General features: G+C 47.4%; 1 protein-coding gene across 1 annotated transcript in view; it reads right to left on the minus strand.

The window, feature by feature from the left end:
• Nucleotides 1-26388, minus strand: part of Prp8 (pre-mRNA processing factor 8) — a 397724-nt gene that overhangs the window by 187012 nt on the left and 184324 nt on the right. The window contains exons 14-15 of the mRNA XM_065433711.2: nt 23535-23741; nt 14320-14483 (exon numbers count right to left, since the gene is read on the minus strand). Of these exons, the coding sequence (XP_065289783.1) occupies nt 14320-14483; nt 23535-23741 (371 nt within the window). The remainder of the gene's footprint in view (nt 1-14319; nt 14484-23534; nt 23742-26388) is intronic.

The raw sequence follows: 26388 nt of genomic DNA on the forward strand, positions 1-26388 counted from the left end.
TACAATGACGACAAAGGGAACTACGGAGTTCATGCAGGAATACCACGTCTTCACCAGCACCGGATGCCTTCAGCGGCTGCCCAAAATGGTATTGCGACAAGATGTCATACCGACGGTCCAGATGGCTAGACGAGTACCCCTGGCGCTGCTGAAACCACTTTGGGCTGTACTCGACCAGATGCTCAATGCAGGCATCATTGCCAAGGTTGAGGAGCCAACAGACTGGGTTAGTCTGTTAGTTATCGTCAAGAAGAAAGACGGTCAGCTACGTATATGCATGGATCCTAGGAAAATTAATGAAGGTCTCAAGCGGGAGGGTGTCTCGTCGCGATGACATAGAAGCCGAGCTTGCAGGAGCGCAATATTGGCATTGGCATTGGCATCGGCTCAGCATTGCTACAGCGTTACGAGGACGCTCGGAAACCTGTTGCGTATGCTTTACGAATACTCACCGACACCCAAAAACGATATTCGCAGATTGAGAAGGAAGCGTTGGGCTGTGGTATACGGGTGCAACAAATTTCACCATTTTGTGTATGGACGCATGGGCATCCTCGAAACAGACCACCGCCCCCTGATCAATATTTCGCAAAAGGTCATTGCTGACATGCCACCGAGACTGCAGCGCTTCTTTCTATGATTAATAAAATACAATTTCACTCGGCACTTTGTTCCAGGAAAGCAGTTCGTGTTGCCCCACCTGCTGTCACGTGCCTCTGTAGGAAAACCGCAAAAGGATGAAGCAGAAGACGACATCGAGATTGACGCCGTAGGTGTTGTATCGTCACTTGTAAGCGATGCCACGTTAGAGTACCTATCAAAAGAAACACTAAATGACAGCTACTTGCATAGTGCCATCACATGCCTTCAGAAGAACCAAGCTGTGCAGGGACGGCTTAAGCATTTCGAAAGTGAACTGCCAACAGCAAGCAGGTACTAATAAAAGGGTGCAAGGTTATGGTGCCAACCAGCATGCGCCAAGAAATGTTGAGAAGAATCCATGAAGGCCACATGGGACTAAATAAGTGCAAAGAATGTGCACGTCATTTGGTTTTCTGGCCCGATATGAACTCTGATGTCAAAAATCTGGTTAAAAAATGCTAAGTATGCCAGAAGCCCGCATACAAGCAACACAGCGAAACCCTTCTTATCTCCCCAGTACCGGTGCATGCCTGGTGTAAGATTGGTGTTGACATCTTCCAGTACGCTGGGAAATCACATCTTTGTGCGTATGATGCATTGTCTAATTCTTCCGAAGTTGAGCAGTTGCAGGACACGTCAGCAGCCGGTGTGATTGATAGACCAAGCGCAATACAGTCTTGCCCAATTATAACGAAGTCGGCGGGAATCGGAAATCACTTCGCTATATCCGCTATTTCGTAATATGTGGACTATGGAAACAAAATGCAAACATGGGCATAACGATTTATTGCCGCTGAAAGAAGTGGTCCAGCGCCCCCTGAACACGTTTCGCGAGTGCGACTTCAGGATTGCGGCTTCCATACCATCCAACTGTGAACCAACGATGTGGTCGAACTCCGGACTCTCGAGGTACATCCGTAGCGTATCAACAGCTGCGATGGCCGCTGCGGAGGTGACCGGCTTAGGGGCAAAAACTAGCATCATCGCATTCACTGTCGGAGGCGCTGTACGCCAAGGTCTCTTCCATCACACTCCCGGCAAGCCGGCTTTCTCAAAGCAGTGGGCGATGGTCAGGTGCTTCACATCCCTCCAGGCTCCGCTTGCGAAGAAAATCGCCTTTACCAATGGCACCTTCATGCCGGCCACATTGTCGGCAGTGTGAACATCAATCAGGAGGCACTCGATCACTCGGCGCCGGTAGTGGACCTTAAAGTTGGCAATAACCCCCTGGTCCATTGGCTGCAGCTTGGCGGTAATGTTTGGGGGCAGGAACAAAACCTCTACAGCGCTCAAGTGTGCGTTGATGTGATGCGCACTGCAGTTGTCAAGCAACATCAGCACCTTGTGCTTCTTTCAGACCATCTCCTTGTTGAAGTCGGCGAGCCACTTGTCAAAAATGTCTCGCGTCATCCATGCATTCTTATTGTTCACATACGTCACTGGCATAGACAGCACCTTGGCGAAACCGCGAGGTTTCTTAGCCTTTCCAATGACCAACAGGTCATCAAAAAAAAAAATCGTCTCTTTTCTTTTTTACATTTCTTCCCTGCGCGGCGTGCTCTACCGCTCTATGCCGTGACGCCGTTTAAGGACGGCGCAGCACAAGACCGGCGTGCCATGTGATGCAGTGAAGCAACCTTTCGCTCCGCGGGAGAGCAGACGACGCCACGAAAGGGCGCCGCCAACCGAATTTCGCTCTTATTTTCGCGGATAAAATTGCCTCAAGGACGCAAAAATGTGTTGATTGACAGACTATTTTTCAGTTGGTATTAAACCTCTTCGTTATATCCGCTGACGCGCTCTTATTTACTTCGTTAAAACAGGACCCAAAATGTATTGAAAATGCAAAAATGGGAATGGGACATTGAAATCCCTTCATTATAACCGCTATTTCACTATAAGTGGCTTCGTTATAACCGGGCTAGACTGTATTTGCTATATACGGCATATCAAAAGAAGTGTGCACTGACAACAGACCGCAATTCTCCATCCACGAGTTTCTGCTCCTCTTAAAAAGATACGATTTCCAGCATGTTACTTCGAGCCCGCGGTTTCCAAGCTCATATGGCTTGGCCGAGAAAGGGGTTCAGGTGGTTAAAAGAATCCTTAAAAAAACAACCGAAGGAAAAGAGGACTTCTGGCTTGCATTGCTCAGATACAGGTCATGTCCTCTGGAAGACGGCAGATCGCCAGGTGAACTGCTATTTGGTCGACGACTTCAAACGCCATTGCCAGATTTTGCGGAGAAACCCAGCACGTCTGTGCAGAAGCATCGACAGACAAAACAGCCGAGACACTCCCTGGCTCCTTTGCGGAAAGGACAAGTCATGCGAGTGCACGGAGACCGATGGGATACCAAAGCCAGAGTGATGCGAGCGGAGCAACCAAGCTCCTACCGAGTAGAGACAGAGGACAGCAAAATGCTGAATCGCAACCGGCAGCACTTTCTTGCGACCGCCGAACCATTCAGCATGGAGTCATCCACCAAAGATTCCACAGACGACGAGAGCGACAACGACGGCGTTGTAAGCCAACATACGTCATCAAACGGAAGTGCACCGGTGATATCAAATGAGACAAGTCCGCTTTTGAGGAGATCAACACGGAAAACAAGACTGCCACAGCGCCTCCAATACGGCAGCAATATTAAGCAACGTTCGTAACCCTTCGCAATGCCGTTTGATAATATTTTCACTTTCGTGTTTGTACAGAAAAGAGGATGTATCGTGTTTTATAAAAATATGCGCATCATGTTCAACTCATGCCCTCGAAAGCTATCTTAAGGGGGGATGCTAGGCTCAAGAGTCAACTTTTGAACTACTGCATCAATTTTTATCAAATTTTCAGCGACCGTTTATAATCTGCTCATTAGAATATATTCAAAGTTTCAATGCGCTAGCTCAAACAGACAAAAAGTTATAGCTCTCATATTCAGCAATCATGTGTCTCAGCTTAGGAAAACTATCATTTCAAAAATAATGGAGATATATCAACTGTTTGTAATTAGATATCTTCTAGATGGTTCATAGTGCAAGATAAGACCGCTCGCATGCTTTTTATGCAATTTCTGTAAAAATGTCATCAATCTAAATACAAAGTTCAATTTTTTTGTTGTCATTACATGTCAGACATCTCAAAATATTTTCTGTTAGAAACTATTTAGCACCCTAAAAAGTATCTTATCTTGTTCCTGAGAAAATTTCAGTCTAGAAACCACCTTGAAAGCATCTTTTGGCAATGTAGTTTAGAAATGATTGTTTTCCTAACGGTTTTGTTTTCCCAAAAAGTGCAAACTCAGAAAAATGAGTTCAAAGATTTGAGAACATGCTATTTTATTTTGTGGTAAAAAAAAATTATTCAAAGTGCCCTGCTCCATAGGTCGGGCCCTCATCTTCAACGCGACGCTGTTCTGTGGCAATTGCTTCAAGCCTTCTTTTCTTTTTCTCAACTTTAGAGCTGTCCACCGCCCTTGTCTTCGCTCGGGCAATGCTTTGATGGGTTGCTTGTTGGACGTGCTTCATCGTCTGGACTCCATGTTCTAGTTCCAGCTTGTCAAATACTCTCTTGATGCCACGTGCACCCTCATGTTTGTGGTGCATGGGCATTGGCGCGTCCATACACGCAAAAAAGTTTGCCATGGTTTTGTAGTTCATGCCGCAGTTACGGCTTGCAACCACGAGGCGCAATGAAAGCTCAGGCTGCCGACTGGACGTCACAGGTGGAGCATGCGCGGCCTTCTTGACTTCACCACACCATCTACACATCACGACAAACTCCAGATTCACACCCGCAGCAATTTCTTCCAAGTCCAACGACTGTCCGTGACAATGCGGGCACAGAAGCGATGTTACCACCGCCTTGATGGCTGTAACTTTTACAAAACGGTAGCCGCTGGGCTCCGGCGTTTCCTCGCTTTCGTCGGCAGGACCCTGGCAAAGTAGCGCGACCTTCCTTTCAAATGTCGTCAATTGGCACTCACCACCATCAGCAGAACCAGTAGACATTTCCATAGGTGACGAACCACCATCGGAGCTTGTAGGGTTCGCATCAGCCGCCGGCAGCAGGCTTGGGCTTGGCGAACGCACAGGCAGACGCTCACTTGCTGGCGGTCGCCCAGTGCTGTTTAGGCCTCTCGCTTTCGTCGTGCGTTTTCGCTTCCCGAAGCTTTTCCGTGTCGAAGCCTTCGTTGCGGGCATCTTCGGGTCACACCACCGGCCACCCGATGATCGCAATAAGCTCACAGAAGGAAGATATAGCAACACATAGCAAGCGTCGAGCGCAACCAAAGAAGGAACGACTCCAAATGGCGCGAAAACAGCGTTGGGTGGTCACGTGGTACATTTCCGCCAATCCAAGCTTCTGTTTCGGTTTGCCACCCACTGCTTCGGTTCGAGCTCCTGTTTCGGTTTCTGCGGCCAGTAATATGCCTTTCTTTTTTAGTTCTTCGATAGTTGCCTTGCATAGTCTCGATGGAAAGTATTCCGTCACTAAACAGCGCGAAAAACAAACTTTCTATCACAGGCATTCACTTCACGTTCGGTTTTTTGCCCGCACCGCGGCCGCGTCTTGAAAAGAGCGTTCACAGACGCCTTCGACGGCAAATGCGCCCCACCGCGTCGTGAAAAAAATTCATTTTCTTCTTTTCTACTTCTCCGATAACAACCAAACCTGGTGAGAATATTCTTCATTAAACCAGCAATCCAAAACAACTCAAGCTTTAAAACACATTTTTTTTCCGAAAATCGGTATTTTAGCCCCGCATCCCCCCTTAAACGTGTTCCCACACCTTTGTGCAATGTGTCGAGGTTGCGTTGATCCAACGCGGCATACGGAAACATCGCGTCTAGTGTCTAATGGCGTCGACAGTGCCCGCGCAGACTGCGCTGGGGAATGCCAGCAAGCGGGTGCCGGGAAGCCTAGGATTTGTCGCCTTCTGATGTGCTCCCTACTGACGCCGAAAATGTTCCGCCGAGACCTGCTCAGTGGTTTCATTGCGATTCCAGACACCGTCTCATTTGAAAGTTTCACAGGTGCTGACACTGCTATACTGACATGCGCAAAACTCGACGACGGCGAGATCATTTATCAGGTTTCTGCTGCACCGCCGGGCAATGACTCCGACTCGGAAGATGACGCATCATGTGCTACCCTGCCGTCGCGTGCGGAGCTTGTACAAGCAGCGACTGTGCTTTCAGCCGCCAATAGTGACCGTACAACCCTCCAAGATTCAGGCTTATCTGATTTGCATTTAAACGGAACAATGTGCAACGGCGCATTCACGATTTCTTCAAGCCTACTGCCGAGCCCGAATAAGTGCGTGGAAATGAAGGATTTCTTCTTTTTTTTTCTTAATCTGGTTTTTCGGACACCTGTTTATTCGGACATATCCGCAGTCCCCGTGACGTCCGAATAAATGGTCGGCGACTGTATTTCCATTGGCAGAAGAATTTTACTTCGTTAAACCAAGGTCTAGGATACACAGGTCTACATAGGAATTTCAAGGAGACTTAAGCCGAGACCACACGTACGCTTGCGGACGCGCGCTAGCTCGCGTTCACGCGCCTAGCGCCTGCCGCGCCTCGCGAGTAATTGTGGTTTGCATCCACACAGACGCGCGACAGCGCATGCTCACTGGGCTCACTCACGGACGCCTCGGCAGGCGCCGCTTCGTACTTTGTTACTAACAGCGTTTCAAGATGCTTCGATATTTATAAACGTAATTGTTATATTTTTATAGCTGTTAGATCAGTGCAAAAAGGAAGGAAGAACCACATTATTGCACGATATAAATCTGCTTTACTGAGAGTTGAACGCTCCGCGCCGTAGCTGCGTAGCCAGGCACGCCGACGCGAGGCAACCCAAGCGCGCGATAACAGAGAGGAGCTGTTCCCCGCGATCACGCCGCGTTTCGACGCGTACGAGGCATGCCGCACCGTGTGCGCATGCGGGGGCGCGTGAACGCGAGCTTGCGCGCGTCTGCAAGCGTACGTGTGGTCTGGGCTTTACACTTACTTCATATATCCCTTACTTAGTTATATCCAGTTTCGTTATAACGAAGTTCAAGTGTATAAATAATTATTTAACTTATAACTTCTTGTCCATAGAAAACCATGTATTCAAAGCGGCATATAACGAAGCATGTTTATACACGATTTCACTACAACGAAATTTCACTGCCGCACCTGGGGACTGCCAAGACAATAAAATCTTCCGCAGAAGCAGATAGTCAAATGGCTGAATTACAAGCAGCTGCTTGCGAATGCACCTCAAGTTACGCACTGAGCGACCAATAGTGACTGCTGAAGCGGAGCAGTGTCTTGTTCCATGTAAAGTCCAAGTGCAATAAGATCCTATCGTGACATGCGCACTGTATCCTTTGGTTGCGAGTGAAAGCATACTAGGGTAAGCTGAGAAGGACCGTTGCTTAAGGGGAGACGCGGGTCTTGAAATGACAAAAAATCGCAAAAAAGTCGATTTTCGGAAAAGTGCATTTTCGCTACGTTTATACATTCAAGAATCCCTCCGCGAAATCTAGAACCTAAATTTAATCGAAAAATAATTAAAAACGCACTTATACGGGCCAGGGTGGCCGCGGAATTAGCAAAAAATTGCCAAAAATGTTCGAACTTCGCGCCGTCGTCATTTGCGAACGCGTTGGCCGGCGGACGCCATCTTGAGCTTGTTTGAAAGCTGCCTTCTTTGTGCGTATTTTGCGCCGGTTCAAAATGGCGTAGGTGAGGAGGAACCGACGCTATCGCGTCATTTCTGAAGGACGCGCCCGTGCCGCTGATTGGCCAAAGCACGCACGCCCCCCGCGCGCCTCGCTCCTATTGGTCGCGCGCCGTTTGAGTGCCGATTCCCGCGTGCCCGACAGGCTGGTCGCTCTCGTGCACGCTGCGAGTTTCTCTCTCTGGATTTATCCCGCCGCTGTGAAAGTTTGTTCAGCCGCTCGCTTCTCGACAACGATTGATAAGGTGTCTTTTGCGCTGCCCGAATGGCTGGAGGAGATCGTCGGCTGAAGACTACAACGCGTCAAGCGTTCGGCAAGGCGCGAAGGCGGCCGTGGAATGCGCGACAGAAGATGGATAAGCCTGTCATGCACCCGGAGTTGCCGGCTGCTCCGCTTGAAGATTCTGCCGGATCGAGTTCCGAGCTGCAACCCGGTACGTCTAACAGCAACACATCTAGCACCCATGCGTCGCGTGTTGACGCAGACCGTGTAGACACCGTTTTCTTCACGACCGAAGAAAGAAGCAAGCGTGCAGCGATCGCCGACAAGGCGAAAACGCGCCTGGCGTCGCAGTCTGCAACGGAGCGCAAGTTTGAGTTGCTCGGTGTTGACACGAAAGAGGACGTCAACGACAGCGGAACAGAATTTGCGATTGTTGATTTATCCGTGGTACAATACTTTTTTGGACTTATGCCGTGTCCCGAGTGCGGCAAGAAAACGCTGACGCTTTCAAAGGATTCCGCCAAGGTGTACGGGCTCTGTGCCAAGCTTGTGCTGGAGTGCTCCACGTGTGGCATGCGCGAAGAGCGATTTTCTTCCCCAAGAGTGGCTGGTGACACAACAATAACGCCGTTCGAAGTAAACGTCCGAGCTATGAAGGCCATGCAGAGCATTGGTAAGGGAGCAACAGCCCTCTCCGACTTCTTTGCCGCAATGAACATTTCTCACCGTGGCTTACACCACAAGACCTATCAGGGCCATATGAACATGATGGTTCAAGCGTGCAGCAGTGCTGCCACAGATTGTGAGGCTGAAAGTGTGGCCCAAATCAAAGAACTGTACAAGGACTTGGGAAGCCCACCAGGGAACATAGATGTCATTTATGATGGAACCTGGCTGACACGCGGCCGCAGTTCGCACGTCGCTGTTGGGTGCATCATTGAGATGTACACCGGGCTCGTCGTTGACCACGTCGTGCTGTCAAACTTTTGCTTGGGCTGCTCACATGGTCCAAAACCCAATGAGGAAGGGTATGTGGCTTGGCACACAAAACATCTTCCAGAGTGCCAGAAAAACATTGACTATAATGCTGGGCAAATGGAGGTACAAGCTGCACTGCTCATGTTTCAAAGATCCCTTGAGAAGTACAAGCTGCGTTACACGACAATGCTCTCTGATGGTGACAGCAGGACATTTCACGCCTTGACCGAGCAAGCTGTTTACGGCTTCATCAAGATAGACAAGAAATGCATCATCATCTGCATCACCTGCATCAATCAGGTGCACAAGCGCATGGGAGCAGCCTTGCGTGGGCTGGTTGACAAAAAGAAGGCTCAAGGTGAGACACTTGGTGGAAAGGGACGGCTCACCCAGGACAGGATCAAGAAGATCACAAATTACTATGGCTGGGCCCTGAGGAGTCACAAGAATGACGTGCCAGGCATGAAGAGGGCAGTTGAAGCTACCCTGCACCATATGTCGTCAACTGATGATGCCCCCAAGCATGACCTTTGTCCCGAAGGGTTAGACTCCTGGTGCAGCTACAACCGAGCTGTGGCAAAGGGCGAGCAACCTCCACCACACAAAAACAGCCTGCCTGACTTCGTGTGCGAAGCTCTGGAGCCAATTTTCAAGCGGCTGGGTGAGGAAGCTCTCTTAGAGAGGTGCAGCGACGGCGTGACTCAGAATGCCAGTGAAAGCCTGCATTCCGTGATCTGGGATCAAGCCCCGAAGACTAAGCATGCCTCGCTGCACTGTGTCCAGAGGGCAGCAGCTGAAGCCATCAGCCGATTCAACCAGGGTGTAACAAGAAGCAACACTGCAATAGCCGAGAAGCTGGGCTACAGTGCCGGTAGCTGTATGGTGCGCCGAAGCCTTGAAAAGGATCGTCGGAGGCTTCTCATGTCCGACAAGGACCACACGAATAGAAATGCTTTGACAAACAAGCTTGCAAAGAGGCACAAGCCAGCAACAGACTCCGCCTACAGTCCTGGGCTTTTATAGGTCTTGGTGTGACCTATGCTGAATGCAAAATTCTGTGAGTGTGCAAGAGATATATACATTTTTTTAAATTTGAATTCTGGGATTTTACGTTCCAAAACCATGTTATGATTCTGGATTAATTTTCACCACTTGAGAAGCGCTGCAACACAAGCACGTGAATTTTTTTTGGATTTCGGCTCCATTGAAATGTGGCGACCTCCACTGGGATGTGATCCAGATTTTTTGTTGTAGCCATAAACTTTGTGGAAAGGACATATTTTGTTGTGGCCATGAAGTCTGTGCAACTTTATTTGCATAGGGATGCCATTTGTGTGCCTTCTGTTCAACAAGGAACTAAAATAGGAATGTGAAGCTCGTGGTGCTAGCTTTCTGGCATTGCTTTCAATGACTATGCATGATGTTGCAACCAATATCTCAGTGTTATTTTTGCACAATGGCCATATATATGTCATGAACTTGTTGCTGAAAGACAGGGCTACATGGTGATGTAATTTATATTGCCATATTGTTAGACCATTCAAAGTTACAGTGAACTGAAAGTTCAAACTCGTTTTTCTCAGCTTCATTTTTTTGGACACCGCACACTGCCTTACGGGGGATTTTCATATGTTCTTTCTAAGTACCAGCAAAATGTTTGGTATCAAAATATTTGTGTCGAATGGATCTAGCCGGTGATGCTATTTATTTATTTCTAAAGTTGTCGGCTAAATTTTAATTGCCTCTAAATACAAATGAAAATTAGCAAATATATTGCAATTATGTTTACATGTGGTCTTTTTGCATTATAAGTGCACTGAGAACAATAAAAATAGCATCACCGGCTAGAGCTACTCTCTGGTGTTCTGGCCGTATACTTTGTTTTTGCTTTTGACAACGTTAAGTTTTTAAAAAGTCCCGTAAGAAATTGACTGAATTTCTTAATTAAAAACTTTGCATCATTTGTTCTAATGAAGATATACAAAATCTAATTAGATATTTGCAATCAGCAGAAAAAACTGAACAATACTGTTGAATATCATCCAGTTCACACTAAAATTAACAAAATTGGTTTTAAGACCCACATCTCCCCTTAATGAGCGCCATATGCTCGTGCGAGCAAGGGGAAATGGAGGTGTGAGGGTAGCCAGACGTCTCGTTTTCTAGCTAAGGCGTGAACATGCACTCAGTGCACATGCACTCAGCTGCAACCCGCATTTCCTGTTTTAGAGGTAATCAGCTAGCTGCATTTCTGAAGAATGGCCATACTGAGATGGTGTGGCATCATGTGCGCTGCTTTCTCATGTATTTAGTGTTAGTGATGTGGGGATGCGCGACTCTCACGCATCCCCTGATATGTTGTTTTCCCGCATGGCGCGTCTCCTGTTATCCGGCTTCGCCGCGTGGCCTGCGTGATGCTCGCGGCGGTCGATGTGGTTTGGGCGCAGTGCGAGAGATGGCGCGAGTGTTGCGCTGCTAACGCCGCCTCACGGCAGGGTTACTTGGGGGCGCAGGGCACATCGGGCTGTCTCCTTCCCGGCGGGTCGGCGCGCGGCGACCCATGCTTCTGCGAGACCGCCTCGTGTGGCCGCCTTCGAACGCGCCACCGTTGGGCATGACCGAACACGCGAACGACCAGGCGTTGGGATCCAGCATGGGGCGAACCTACTCGCTCGCGAGGTCGCGGTGAGTCGGACTTCTAGATTTGTCGCGCGCCCATCGGCATGTTTTGTGGATAGCAACTCGGCTAGATGGCATTGATCTATGAAAGGTGCAATAATTGCCCTTGTGATTGTTTGCACAACTGTGTTGTCGTTCCTTTGTCCCAAGAGCACGGCTCTGGGAGGACCCCACAGTGATTACGTTATCTTGTGTTACGGAGACACCTTGAATTGAGAGGCAGACGAAGCATTCGTTCATGGCTGTCGGCATTTTTCGTGATACGTAGCACTGTCCCACTGCGGGCGGCACTATAGGCCGTGGGGGCAGAGTGGATGTGAAAGCATTGGCTTTCTACCGCTATTGTGAAGATATAGCTCACAGGGTATGACAGTGGTTCCAGTTATGGATGTGTCGGGGACCCTTTGTGGACCGGTGAAAGTGATGGGAGACCCCTTGCAGTGAGAGAGGGGGGGGGGGGGTTAGCGGTATAAATTAACACAACATGGAGTGTAAAACAGGTGCCTTTTATTGCTACCTGGTAAAGAATGGTAAAACAAAAGTGCCACGTCAATTCAATCTGGGCAGTTTGTCAATACGTGGTGCATTCATACTTAAAGGGACACTAAAGGCAAATACTAAGTCAACGTGGGCTGTTTAAATATCATTCCAGAAACTTCTCAATGCTTGTCTCGCGCCAAGAACAGACTTAGTTTATGATTAAATTGCATCTGAAGGGCCCGAATGCCTTTTTCGAAATTCCAATCTCCCGCCACCCAACTGCGGGAGTGGTGACATTGCATACGGCATCACCACCCTTTGCTGCTCTCGGTGAGTAAAATGGTGTCTGACAGACGGCGCTACCAAGCCAAAACAGAGTGGTGGATTCACCGCTATAGCTGCTTTGTGGTCAAGTGGCGTAGACCGTTCGGGTATCCCAGGACATCACATGGAAGTGGAATTCTCGGCTACTTGCAGTTTGTGCTAAATTTGCGAGCCACCACAACCAGCGCAGCACTACACGATAACGAAACTAGTGAAACGCGAAAGCGTGGACCGCGCAGAGTTGAGCGATAATGAAACCTCTCTACCGCCCAGGTCATGTAAAGGGTAATTTCAATGAGTTCTTTTTTCTAAAAAATGAGATAGAATTGGACAAGTAGCATTTTATTTTGTCTTATAATACAATACAAGGATATTTTTTGCAACGGATGGTTGAGTACTAGTGACAGAATTTAACAGAGGAGTGCTTTCGTCATAGGCCAAGTGCTTGAATGTCCTGGAGGAGTCTCTAACCATGTCGTGCATTTACCTCAATTTCTTGATTATTAAGGCTCTGCTCGCGGTAATATTGACACCTTAGAGATTCTCGAGCACTAATCTATCACTATAGCTTAACTTAATAATTGCCTTTGGTGTCCTTTAAGCAGAGTTGCATATCAGCATTCATATTCAACCTGTTTTTATATTTGCTTTTCAGGTATGCAAGCCTGGAAAAAGCATGCTCACATGCATATGTAATAGAAAACTTCAACGAAAGCTTTACAGTTGTTTCTGCAATCCTGAATCGGAATGCCTGAAGACTTACAGCGGCCACGAGCATGGCTCTCGCACACCACCAAAAATTGCTTCGCAGAACCCCATTTCAAAACCACTGCAGTATGAAACCATATCTTTCATCGCAGAGTTTCAAATTAAAAAAAATTTTTCTCTTTTCTTCTAATTCAAATCCTGTGGCCCCTTCGGTGCAAGAAAAATCCATAGGCAACTGTTTTTATTTGCGTAAAAGGTTGAATTTCAATATGCCAAAATTTTGTTGTAACGAAGAAAATTGCCTATTTTAACATGTTCCTATGGGTGGGCAGCGCAACCCGGACGAAGAACGAGAGGAAGTACACAACACGAGCGCAGTACACAACACTCCCTCTCGTCCTTCATCCGGGTTGCACTGCCCACCCATAGGTACATGTTCAATCACCAACTCACCCAGCTTGCCATCTTAATTCAGCCTATTTTAATTACTTCATTATAAAGAGTTTAACCTGTATCGACGTTTAACTATTTTCAAAGTGACACTGCAAACAACTCTGCTAAACAATGTGTGACTGAGCAGGCTACTTTTTGATCTGGCATCACCCTTTAGCAAGATTCGTGCCAAGCTGATATGAGGAATACTGAACTGCCACACGACTAGCACAAACAAAAGGACCATACAGCGTCAATAGTTGGAACATCTGCTGAAAAATGATGCAACAAACATGCGACAGAACTGACAGCACAGGCTACATCCATGGCTAGGGCTGTTCCCTTGACTTTGTGGGGTTCTCCGTACTCTTGGGACAAAGGAACGACAACACAGAAGTGCAAACAATCACAAGGGCATTCATTGCACCTTTCATAGATCAATGCCTGCTAGCCGAGTTGCTATCCACAAAACATGCCGATGGGTGCGCGACAAATCTAGAAGTCCGACTCACCACGACCGCATAGTGAGTGAATATGTTCACCCCATGCTGGATCCCAACGCCTGGTCGTTCGCGCGTACTGTCACGCGAACGGTGGCGCATTCCAAGGCGGCCACGCGAGATGGTCTCACAGAAGCATGGGTCGGCGCACGCACGGCACAGCCCGTCCATCCCGCTTGCTTCCCGAACCCCAAGAGGAAGTGCCTTGTCTCTCGGCGCCCGAGTAACCCCACCTGTCGGCGGCATTAGCAGCGCAACACTCGCGCCATCTCTCGCGCTGCGCTTCAACCACATCGACCACCGCGGGCGTCACGCAGGCCACGCGGCGAAGCGGGATTTGGGGGAAAACAAGATATATGGGGACGCGCGAGAGTCGCGCATCCCCACAACTTCCAGGTTGACAATCATCATGGCAGCATGCTTTAGGTTCAACTTTTAGTTTTAGCACCGAGGCAGCCATCAACAGCAGGACGCTTTCATTCTTATGCTTCATTTAGTGCAGAATGAGGCGAAGGACTGCTATTGGCACATTTGGCACAGCTGTTCTACCTGTGCTTACACTGTTGTGCTTTTTTTTACACATTAAAGATTGTTCATAGACTTCTACTGGAGCCAGTGCCTCACCTGTAGGCTTCCTTGAGCCTCTCCAGGGCCAAAATGAGCAGCTTGGTGTCGTGCTTGTACGACAGTGGTGGGAAGGGGATGGGGGAGAAGCGGCGGCTCTCCAGCCAGTGCACAGTAGTCGTGTAGATGGCAACGGCCTCCTCGGCACTGATGTAAGGGCCATCCTGCGAACACACACCCATTACATGTGGTGGAAACCAAAGTGGAAATATCAAGCATCATAGCATCCATGTAGTCTGATGTACGCATGATGTAGCTTGATGTAAGCAGGACGTATGCAAAGCCCAGAAACAGACTGCCAGATTATTATTATTATTATTGGAGTTTATTGGCACAAGAGCCAGATGTGGCCAAAGAGTGTCAAGGTAATGATAAGCTGTCGTTGTTATATGAATAAAGAATATATACAGTTTAAACCGGTAGTAAGGAAATGCCGCGACTACCCAATTCTTGCGACAATGAAATATTTTCGTATCCCCAGTGAACAGCAATAGGATTCAATGCATTTCGTACCTTTCGACAACGAAATGTCTTTGTACTACAATCCTCCATGAATAAAATTCGCCAGAATGTAACCCCTCATATTGCCTACTCAAGCGAAGCTAACATGGTTCAAAATGTGCTCAAGTACGATTGCTTTGCACTAAGATTGCATAAAATACTGCCACATTACACTTGCATGGGTGTCACCATTTTTCTTTACAAGAACAAACAACCACCGGAAGCAATTGTGCTGGAAACACATCATGGTCGCCATCTTGTTCGTTGATCACTTGTTCTAAGCAGCAGGCAGCACCTTGCTACCGACATGTGATGAAAGTTTTTGCACACCTATTGCAGTGCCTAATGTGCACCTCGGCGAGAAAAACGCAGCAGAAACAAGGAAGTCCACGTCCCACCGACGTGGAATTGTTTATGACACTTGAGATGTCGGTCGCAGCATGGAGTGCTACGCATCGAGCCATGATTGAGCAATTGTCCAGGAATGCGCATTCTTTGCTTCAAGAATGCTGGTTTTGGTGCCACCCAACAGGCATCAGGTGCGAATTCGGCGCCGGACACAGCTTTGCGCGAAGAGGCCGTAATCTCTATCGACAGCCTTCGGATATATACGAGACACAATCACGTTCACGCTCGGCAATGGACGCGCTGGTACCTACGAGCGATGGCATGTGCTGGAGAAATGGTGCTGCATGCATGGAGCACTGTTGCTCTGCATCCGATGTCAAGTTATGCAATACCTCGCAAAAGTGATCATATCTCCGAAATCAATTCACCGAGAATAGTGCTCCACGGCAGTACTGCTACTGGTAACCGACGCTTGTGGCGCACTTTGTACTGCTGGCAATGCAGTTCAATATCTTCAAGCAAGCTTGCCAAAGTAGGCTAACGGAATTTTGACAGTAAAGTTTCGTTCTGTGATGCATTACCTGTCTGTGCTGTCTCATTTCACAACAATGAAATTCTCACGAATTCGTTATTACGAGGTTCAACTGTATACACATTAAAACTAGACAATGATTCATGAGATATGCTAAGAAGAAATTATGTATTACGAACAGTTGCTAAAATACATCGCTACAAGTAGCACTACTGGGCCTCTTTGATTATCAGTCCCTGACAGTCCCGGACTGCTGTCTCGCATTCAATCTTTTTGAACAACTTCAGAAGCTCCATCCACCAGTCCGAGAGCTGCCGGAACTGCGTTCGCTTTTCATGGACCGGAAGTGCGGTCTGTCCATTGAGTCTTGGAGCTGTCAGAAGATTTTTCCTAGGACAAGCACAAGCAGCTAGCAGATGGCAGCTGTCTTAAAAAGATGCACGCGGCGTTTGACGTCATGTTGTGAAAGATGCCGTATGCATACTTTGTGCGTCCCACACAGCAAATATTGTGTACTCAGATATCACCTCCATTACATCGGTGCCTTGTGTGCCATCATGCGAGTTCTTCACAAGTGGTCTAACTGCTGCAGCTTTACTCATTGCGTTTTTTTAAGAGAGAAGCACAGCAATCAGGCGCACATTTTCACGAAATGTTTCGCAAAATCTGTAATGCTCATTGCTATGTGCATAGTAAATTTTATGTTCAATTGGTAGAGCATCGCATGAGTAATGTGAAGGTTGTGGGATCGTTCCCCACCTACGGAAAGTTTATTTTTCATCCACTTTTATAGCCATCAATTTATCATTTCTTGAATTCAATTAGTAAGTACAAGCAATTACCCCTATGTTGACCTTGGCGTCTTTGTTTGTTGGCTTCTCATGATACGATTAATAAAAATTGGGCCTCTCGGTTAAGCCCTTTTCTTCTCTTTGATATGAGTGAAAGTATCATATGAGGTGCGACACAAAAGAAACGAGACTGGTCCAATAACTTATTGTACTTACTGAATCAGTTCTCTGGGACATTATCACCTTCAAAGTCGTCCCCCTCAGCATTCACACACTTCTGCATTCAGTGCTGCCATTTCTGGTAACAGTTCTGGAACAAGGTTCTTGGAAGGCCCTTCAGGAGATTCTCCGTTTTTGCCTGAACCTCTTCAACCGAGATAAAATGGTTGAAGAGGTTCAATCTTGCTTTAAGCAAGATTTAACTTTAGGAAGTAAAACAAAGTAGCATGGAGTCAAATCAGGTGAATAAGGAGGATGCCCCATGACAGTAATGTTATTGCTGGTCAGAAACTGCTTGACAGATAGGGTCGTGTGAGCGGGTGCATTGTCCTGGTGCAACAGCCATCTATCACTCCACAACTGTGACCTCTTTTTTCCTAATTTTTTCACGAAGTCTTTATAGTACTTCAATGTAGTAGTGTTCGATTTACAGTCTGACCACTGGAAACCCACTCAATCATTACAATTCCATTAATGTCGAAAAAGACTATTACCATTGCCTTGAATTTTGATTTTGACATGCGTGCTTTTTTTGGGTCTTGGGGATCCTGGAGACTTCCACTGCATTGACTGGTGCTTACTATCTGGGTCATGTGTAAAAAAACATGTCTCATCACATGTTACAACATATTCCAACAAATTTGGCTGGTTTGCAATGAGTTCTAACATGTCCGCACACACGTCTTTACGGCACTGTTTTTGGTCAATGGACAACTTTTAAAAACACCTTCGCACAAATCTTCCTCATGTGTAATTCTTCCGTTAAAATGCGTCGAACAGCTTCCCTATCCAAGTGAACCAACTCCGCCACTGCACGAACACTTAATCTTCGGTCACCACTGATCACATCACGAACTTTGGCAATGTTTTGGTCTGTAATTGCTGACCTTGGGCGCCCAGCACGTTCATCATCTTCCGCACTGTCCCGTCCCCCTGAAAACCGCTTATGCCATTCAAACACACGTGCACGAGACAAAGTTACATCTCCATAAGCCTCGGTTATTATTTTATATGTTTCCGTGGCTGATTTCTTAAGTTTCACAAGAAACTTGATGTTGATTCACTGTTCGGTTTTTACATCAGACATGTTTCCGGCAGGATGCAGTTGCACGTGTTCACTCAATGACGCAGCACTCCCACTGGCGTGATCGGTTCCGCCGAAACTGGAAGCATGAATAGAGGAGGTGTGTGGGATTATGTCAGCAAAACAGTTGTTGCCAACTCCACTCTTTATTCAAGCTACACACTTAGTCTCGTTTCTTTTATGTCACACCTCATACATCCAATATATATTGCATGCGGCTATTCCACGCCAGTAGCTGGGGTGGCTTACCACTAAACTTTCACAGATTGCTGCTGACATATATGTTGACCCCTTCTGTTGCCAAATTCGAGCGTTTGGTTCTGACGTGCAGAATTAGTAGATGGTCTTCATGTGATCTGTCCTAGACACATGTAGGGCCTTTAGTAGACTGTCTCATGAGCTTTGAGGATATCGGCGGGTGCTTTCTGCGTGAACAGCGACATGGCATGACATTGCTTATCTGCGCGAGGGAATGCCGCTTAAATTTCACAGGCAATGAGCTAGCTTAAATACTGCAATTAAGAAGCATGAACAGCGACAGTGCGATGCAACTGGCGCTGTGCAAACACGTTCTCACATTCATGCTGCGATTCCCCTATGCAAGCTTTATGGTTGTGATGGTGATGTGCCCTCTGAGACTGCACCATTTCGGAGGCAACACTAATGAATTCACTGGGTGGGGGCTAGCTATGAGTAGCTAAGAGCAGACGATGGCAGCCAGGAGAGTGACTTCCGATCACAGCACTTCCAACAACACCTCGGAAAGTCCCTGACACCTGGATCACGTGACTGTGGCGCACACATCTGTCAGGGCTAGTCAGACCGGGAGTCACAGATGGTTTGCGGACAGTTTGGGAATGCATAATTGAAGAGGCCCACTGCCTCACCAGGTCCCTTAAGCACAAAGGCCTAGAGGCATACGCCATGCAGGTCGCTACTATCACAGCAGCAGCCCCTGGTGAGAGGATGTGCTACGACTCTCACGGGCTTATAACGTGCAATAAATCGACAACTTGTACAAAAAATTTTAACTGATTCATTGTAAAAAATTCGTTCTCCACGAAACAATACTGGATGAAGAGGAATGTGGCATTGTTGTGCTAGAAGTGCTTCTTTTGTTCAGCTTCTGCTTCCCGATACTCCACCCAGACATGGAGAACGGTCAGCCTCTCACCACACCTTCCATAGAGGGGAAGTTCCCCACCAGTCAGCAGGCAAGAATGAGTACCACAACTTTCAGTCGACAGAACATGACATCAGTTTGTTGCATTTGATTGTAATTTTTGAATATTTAATATGGTTGTAATATGTTGGTTCCTTCTTACTGAAAAGGAACACACCAGAGCTCATGAGGTCGTTTTTTTAGGAGTTGACCTCTCATCTCACATCACGAGTCTCCCACGATGGGTTACGTGCGTGAAAATCCCCCACAAATATGTACAGTAGTCAGAGAGTGCACAAAAACTATGATATAGTGTCTTAAGACCCCGGAATAATTTGAAATCCTGTAGAAATTGCCAACAAGAATTCACATTTGTAAAGCTGCAACATCAGAATTTCATAACTTCGGAAAGTACAGATACAAACATCCAAATGCTAACTTGCAGTATTTGCACATCCTGCAACACATCTGCTCAATTTTAGCTATTTTGTTGCAGTACATTTTTAGCACATCACATCCAAAACCTTTAGCACCAGAAGAATTGCAGCTACTTTTTTTTTTTTGACACCATAAAAAAAAACAAATAGCATATTTGTAAGCAGCACACAAGATTGGATGTGTCCTGATAGTTTCATGTGTCTAGAGTGAAAATAAAAATGGTTGCGCCGTTGTCTGTGTCCCTTCACTCGTCCCGTCGTTTAGCGCTGTTTTTATTGCTCGTAAAAATGGTTGTTCTGGATGCCATGTGCCCTCAAAATTAAAGCTTTTTACTTTCTGCACCTTTCTCAAAACACAAATTTTGGCCTCCATCTAAAATTCAGGCCTCGATATCTCAACACCAAGAACAGACGCAATAAAAATTTTTTCTTCCAGAACAGAGCCTAATGTATACTCTATGAAGTGTAGCAAGCAATTCCTTTTTCTCTGTAAATTAATTATTTTGCTACATTTTCTACTGCATGGTTGCTACATTTTGTGGGCTTCTATTAAATGGACTGTAAAATACTGCTAAGGGGAGAAAAGACGCTTGACAATATGCTTACAAGATATATACAACGGGCAGAAGACAGGCATACAAGATATAGCCAGTGTGCACGACTATCGGCAATCGTCATCTCTGTCAGTTCTCTGATCAACGTTCACTACTGCAGTGCCTCGTAGCAATATATATTATTGACGAGACAAAAAAAAAGTGTGAGACAAATAAGTACTCTGTATGCTAGCTAAACATCACTTACCAATAATTCTTTATGGTGCATATTTTTTCCATTGTGGCCTTAACAATGGAAGTGAGATAATTATTGTAACTAATTAACCTACAACAAAACTAATAACATAATTGAAATGAGCACAAAAATATTAATAAGACTGCAAAGTTTCATTAATATTGATGAAAAACATGATGAACATTATTTCAAAATTTAGAGGACGCTTAAGCTTTGCCTTTGACGCTTAAGCTTTGAGTGGAACGCAATAGCACTCAAGGATCCCCGAGTAGTTCTCGCGCTTCCCGGCAACAGGAGCTTATGTAACCGTAATGTTCGTGTCCCGGACCGGGACGACTGTTACTTCATGTTAGGTTCTTCTTTCGAGGAACCCGTATAGGTTTCCTTTGCAGCAATTGCTACGCATGGATGGATGTCTCACTTTCCCTTTATTAAGAAGTCCAGTTACAACTGGTCATTGGCAGCCGACAACCATTAAAGACAGTGACCTTGTGCTCTTTGATAGTGTGGGGTTCTCACCTGTGCTCTTGGGACAAAGGAACGACAACACAGTAGTGCAGACAATCACAAGGGCATTTATTGCACCTTTCATAGATCAATGCCTGCTAGCCGAGTTGTTATCCACAAAACATGCCGATGGGCGCACAACAAATCGCGAAAGTCCGACTCACCGCAACCGGATAACGAACGAATATGTTTGCCCCATGCTGGACACCAATGCCTGGTTGTTCGCGCGTACGGTCACGTGAACGGAGGCGCGTTCAAACGAGGCCTCGCGAGAGGGTCTCGCAGAAGCATGGATCGGGACAAGCGCGGAATGTCCGCGGCACTTGCCGATCCCAAGTTAGAGGAAGAGCCTTCTCCTTTTCACACCCAAGTAACCCCGCTGTTAGGTGGCGTTAGCAAAGCCACACTCGCGTCATCTCTTGCAATGCGCTTCAACTACACCGACTGCCGCGGACACCAGGCCATGCAGCGAAGCCAGATTACAGGAGACAGGAGCTATGGGGGAAAACAACATATCGGGGGACGTGTGAGAGTCACGCATCCCCACAATATTCCCACCTTGAGTGATGCTGCCAAAGATGTCTCAGCGAAGTTGGCACCGTGGCGACATGGACCTCATCCCGTGGTCAAGCAGTTGGGCGACCACGACGCTACTACGGGACATTGACGGACTACTGCCCACGCAGACCAGTTGATGCTCTAGCATGAGCCACAGCTTCTCTCTTCCCTTTCTGCTCCCCGTTTTGATGGGAGAGGAGAGTTGTAAGGAGAGAGTAGCAGCGTAGGCGGACCAAGAGCTCCAGGTCAGGCGGAGAAAGGCATAGTGCTTGGAGACCGCACACATGGGAGTCTCGTAGTGCAGTACGTAATAAAGGAAATGCTCGTGACGAATGTGTCAGCCTGTCGTCATTCACAACATTTTAATACACTATGGGATATTATGGACTCTATGGGGTACATGGCGATAATGGTAAGCGTAGCGCCCTAATTATTCGGCATGTCCAAAAAAATCGATCGTTGAGTCTATTACCCAAAGCACTACTGTGAGGTGCTCACCAGCATGACTATCATGTAGGCGTGCACGTTGGTGATACTGCCATGTGTATGCATGGCAGTATGTGCATAACATATGCCACAGTGCAATCCACTTATAACGATATCGAGAAAGACGAAAAATATGATCGTATTAACCGATGATCGCTATATCTGGACTGCAGTTATTAAAAAAAAGTTCAGAAAAACGCGGAACATACCTTTGCAGCTCCGAACTCGGATTCGCTACTTGCTCTAAAGAATAGATGATGTAGACAGTAGGCCAAGAAAAACAAACTTTATTTCTAGCGCCAATGACCGTGTCAAGGGTTAGACGCGCCGAAATAGTCCGAAATCTGCACTTGCTGTTGCGGCAGCTTCAGCTTCACAACCGCGGTGTGCATGGATTCCAGCTTCTGCGCGAACACTGGCGGCAATCCTTTAGCATGCATAAAATCAATTAAGGAGTCGATCTACGACAGTGCACTTTGCGTGGACATCGTGGTTGGGGTCAAGGAGCCACTGTCAATCTCGTTGTCACTGTCGCTGCTGCCGTCGCCACCGTCGCACAACTCTGCCGTCTGTCGAGACAGCACATCTTCGGCGTTCGCCTCGTCAGTGACCTCATCGCAGAACGAGGCAGCACTGTCTGCAATCAAAAACTCCTTCGACGCACCACCTGCGTCACCAGTAGGAACGAGCTCCCAGAGCTCGGTTATGTCAGCGTCTTCCACCGTGTTGGTCTCAGTGGGTTGGGGAAGTTCGTCCTTATGCACAAAGCCCGCCTTTTTGAAGCAATTGGTGATGAACCACTGGTAAAGCGCCTCTTCAACATCGGTGTACAAAGGGTCTCTAACCCTTTTCCGCTGATCGGCATGGCCACTGATAGCTCCTGCCTTCACAATCGCGGTGCTCCCGGTTTTCAAGATGATTGATATCATTAACTAGACGAGCTTATACTTCTTCACGAGGGCACTCACCTTTAAGCCGCATCGAGAGTCCTGCAACATATCCATCTTCGTGTCAAGCGACACAGCTATACACAGCTTTACGCTTTGTCGGCGCCATCTTCGAATTGGGTTGAACCGTTGGTTGCACGCTGCTTCGGTGGCATCAGCCTGCTATCGCGAGAGAGACGTGGGACGGGCGCCACCGCACCGCTTTGCTTGTCACTTTTTTTTTCTTTCTCTCTCTTTCAGAGCAGCTGTGGCCGACGCGTATGAAGCAGTTAGCATCATCTTGTGGCGCGCTGCGCCTACGCAGCTATTCTCCGGTGCGCGGGCGGGGCGAGACGCGCTGCGCGGTAATGGCGGCAGATACGAACTTACGGTGGTAAACATCACCTCGTCTCGACATAGTTCGTTTCGGGAACTAAGCAACGCAAATTTTACGATTATTTGGCACGGAAAACGCCGTCCAGACGGCCAAATTTTGATCATTATATCCGATATGCGGTGAATAACCTATCGTTATAAATGTTTTTTTTCCCCACAGACCTAATGCATAAAATGACACTCTCATGTCGATACATCGTTATAACCGATATATCATTATATGTGGTATCGTTATAAGTGGACTGCACTGTATGACGCATGTGTGTGATGAATCTGCATAACAGGTTGTTTGTGGGCAATCAAATGGCATGCCTCACTTTCGCTATCGCTGCACGTTCCTGGCGCTTTATTACAGGGAACAATCTGTTAGATTGTTATGTGATGCCACATTGTAGACTTTGGGGGTAAATAAATTATGATGATGGTGATTATGGGTGTGTATGTGTATGTGCGCGCACTTGCCTTGCACGTGGACTCACCTTGAGGTAGTTGTGCTGCCTCTCCTGCTCTGCCTTTAGGTAGAGCCGCGTCAGCCGACCCAGGTTCTTCTTGCAGACTGTCTTGTCCACAGTGGCTCCACGGCGGATGCGCTCCCGGTTGTAGTGAGCCGTGTTGGTCCACCAGTCAGCCTTCATCTTCACATAGCGCAGGATCATGTTCTCAATGGGGATTGGTAGGCCAGGCACCTGGGTACCACAAGAATGCCACAAAGCTTGCACAACGAAGTTCACACCCAGAAAGAACCCACCACTGCTCCTGGGGCTGCTCATACCTAAGTGCAAAGAAAAATTCTGATTGAGTTTCCTCTAAGAGCAGACAATCACTGGGCATAAATAAAAATGTTTGGCGAGATGCAAATGTATAACAAGACTTTTTATACATAGTTTCCACTAACTGCAAAACAACACCCCAAGACAGTTGCGGAGATGGTGCCCAACTAAAGTGTGGTGATCTAGGAAAATTGATTTTAGTTTAATGTGTCAATTACTTGACAATTATGTTTTCGTTGTCTAAATAATCTTGTAATATACTGCATTGCATAGTAATGTGACCATGTATATTGTGCTGAGAAGTTGAGTAGCACTATTTGTTGTTGTCTGTTATCCTTTTAGCATCACTCAGTTTCTACATATGACAAATTGACTAGTCTGGACTATAGCGTACAATCAAACCTTGTTAAACCATAGTTGACTGGAGCTCGGAAAAGTACATACTAAACAGTAGTACCATATTTCTATGATTGCAAGTCAACCTATTTTTTCACATTTGAAAATTTGGATTGGGGAGGTCAACTTACAATCGAAACCAAAACCCGGCACTGCCAAAAAAGCGAGACCCACGTGATATCAGAGGAGCTACGACATAGTTACAATTTTATGCTTGCTTTATGGCTCTACCCATAGGTTATCGCTATCAAGCATGTTTGTTCACTTTTAGGAAGGCTTATGGAACATTTCTGAATGTTTTACAGTGCACACAACACTCATGGGGGGGTGTCGATAGTTGATGGAAGTGCCGCTGTTCTATTCGCAGCAGTGCCCTCAGAACGGCGGTGCTTGCGGGGAGTATCAATAGTTCATGGAAGAACAGCCACCGCTCATGTTTCTCTTTCCCTGTAGCTCTTAGTTTGACGCATTCGACTTGCCCGCCGACTACGTGCTACTTCCATGCTTCCTCAGTCGTCATGAGTGCTCCAGGCCCACAAACCTTTGGCGCTCGTTCACAGGAGCGTTCAAGAGGGCTGCCATCCTTTACGCCAAAGTAACAAATCACTGTGCAGTGCGCCGCAAGTTCAATGTTTCTGAACGGGTGGTGCGAGAGTGGCGACTGGAGTGAAGCAAAATTTTCACCTGTGATGGCAAGTGAGGAATTTCACACGGGTCGAAGTCTGGATGCTTTCCGGAGCTGTAGGCCAGCTTGCGGCGTAGGTCGCTGAAATGGGTGATCAGTCCCTGCCAGTGAAGTGCGACATGGTCATGAAACAAGCCCGGATTTTCGCTCTTTAAGGTTCTCCTCCGCCGTCAGTACGAGTGGCTGGCGGCAGAAGACCGTGAACTTACACCAACTGGACCTGTCAAAAGCGCCTCCCTTACGGCTGCGTGTGGTTGGGTGCATTCGGCGTGGGCTGCTGTTCCACACGATGTCATGGTGCGGTCGTTTGCCAAATGTGGAATTTTGCTGGACGATGACGCATTATGGGACCGTAGCAGCGATGACGATGGCAGCACTAGTGAGGATGATGGCACAAGTTGTCAAGTACACTCTTTATTTCGGGAAATCCTCGGCGCAAGCACACACGCGCAGTCTGCGTTCCGTCCCGCTGCACTGCACCACACGCGGCTTGCTCTGCTGATTACTTCACTCGCTGAGTTTGTTGTTGCACGCTCCCTGCATGACGACCGCAGACACACGCCTGCCATGTTCTCCCTCTCTGCCACATGCCGTTGCCTACTGTCCCGTGCCTGCTTTTCTACACAGTTTTGCCTACCGTCTCGTGCCTGCAATTCTATGCCGCCTGGCGTCAGCCCGGTACCCTCAAAGATGCCTCCCCCCCACCCCACCCCCCCTTTATCCTGTGCAGAGGGCTTCCAAGGCACATCATAAGGGCTCAGCTCGTGTGCATTAGCGAGGCCTTCCTGTTTCCCTGTAGCCAGGTCTTTGAGTCTGTAGGTATTGCATCCAAAGCGTACAGTCACTCTAAATGGCCCTGTGCGTCGAGGGACAAACTTGGTTGTGAATTCAATGCCTGCCTTGCTTAGTGGATGCGTGTCCCGGAGAACCGTCTCCTGCCTGGAAGGTAGCTGGAGTGCGCACTTTATTGTAATACTTTGCCTGGCTGGCTTTACCCAAAGTTTCATGTTCCTGTGCAAAGGCCCAGGCATCTTGAAGATACACATCCAGTTCGGCAGCTAGGACAAGAAGCACAGAAGGGGGCACCTCGGTGCCAGCTGCATGATTGTGATGGCTCCACGGAACCAGTCTCGTAGTTCCCACTCATAGCACAAGAAGGCCGGCGTAAAGCCAGTAACTAAACTTTCAGATGTGTGCATTGTAAACGCCACTTCGGGCAGCCTTATGTCCCAGTCCCTGTGGGAAGTGCAGAAGCCCACCAGGCATTGTTTAACCATTGTGTTATGGCATTCCACAGTCTGTCCTGCTGGTCTGTATGGGACTGTGTGGCTCTCCTTGACTCCCTATTGCTGGAGAATGCCTTTCCCCACTTTGCTAATGAATGGTTTGCCACTGTCACTAGACATGGAGCTAGGCACACTATGCCGGCAAAAAACATCGATCATTTTATCGATTATCAATTTGGAGGTAGGCGTCGCGTAA

This window comes from Dermacentor albipictus, chromosome 2 (genome assembly GCF_038994185.2).
Source record: "Dermacentor albipictus isolate Rhodes 1998 colony chromosome 2, USDA_Dalb.pri_finalv2, whole genome shotgun sequence".
Lineage (NCBI taxonomy): Eukaryota > Metazoa > Arthropoda > Arachnida > Ixodida > Ixodidae > Dermacentor > Dermacentor albipictus.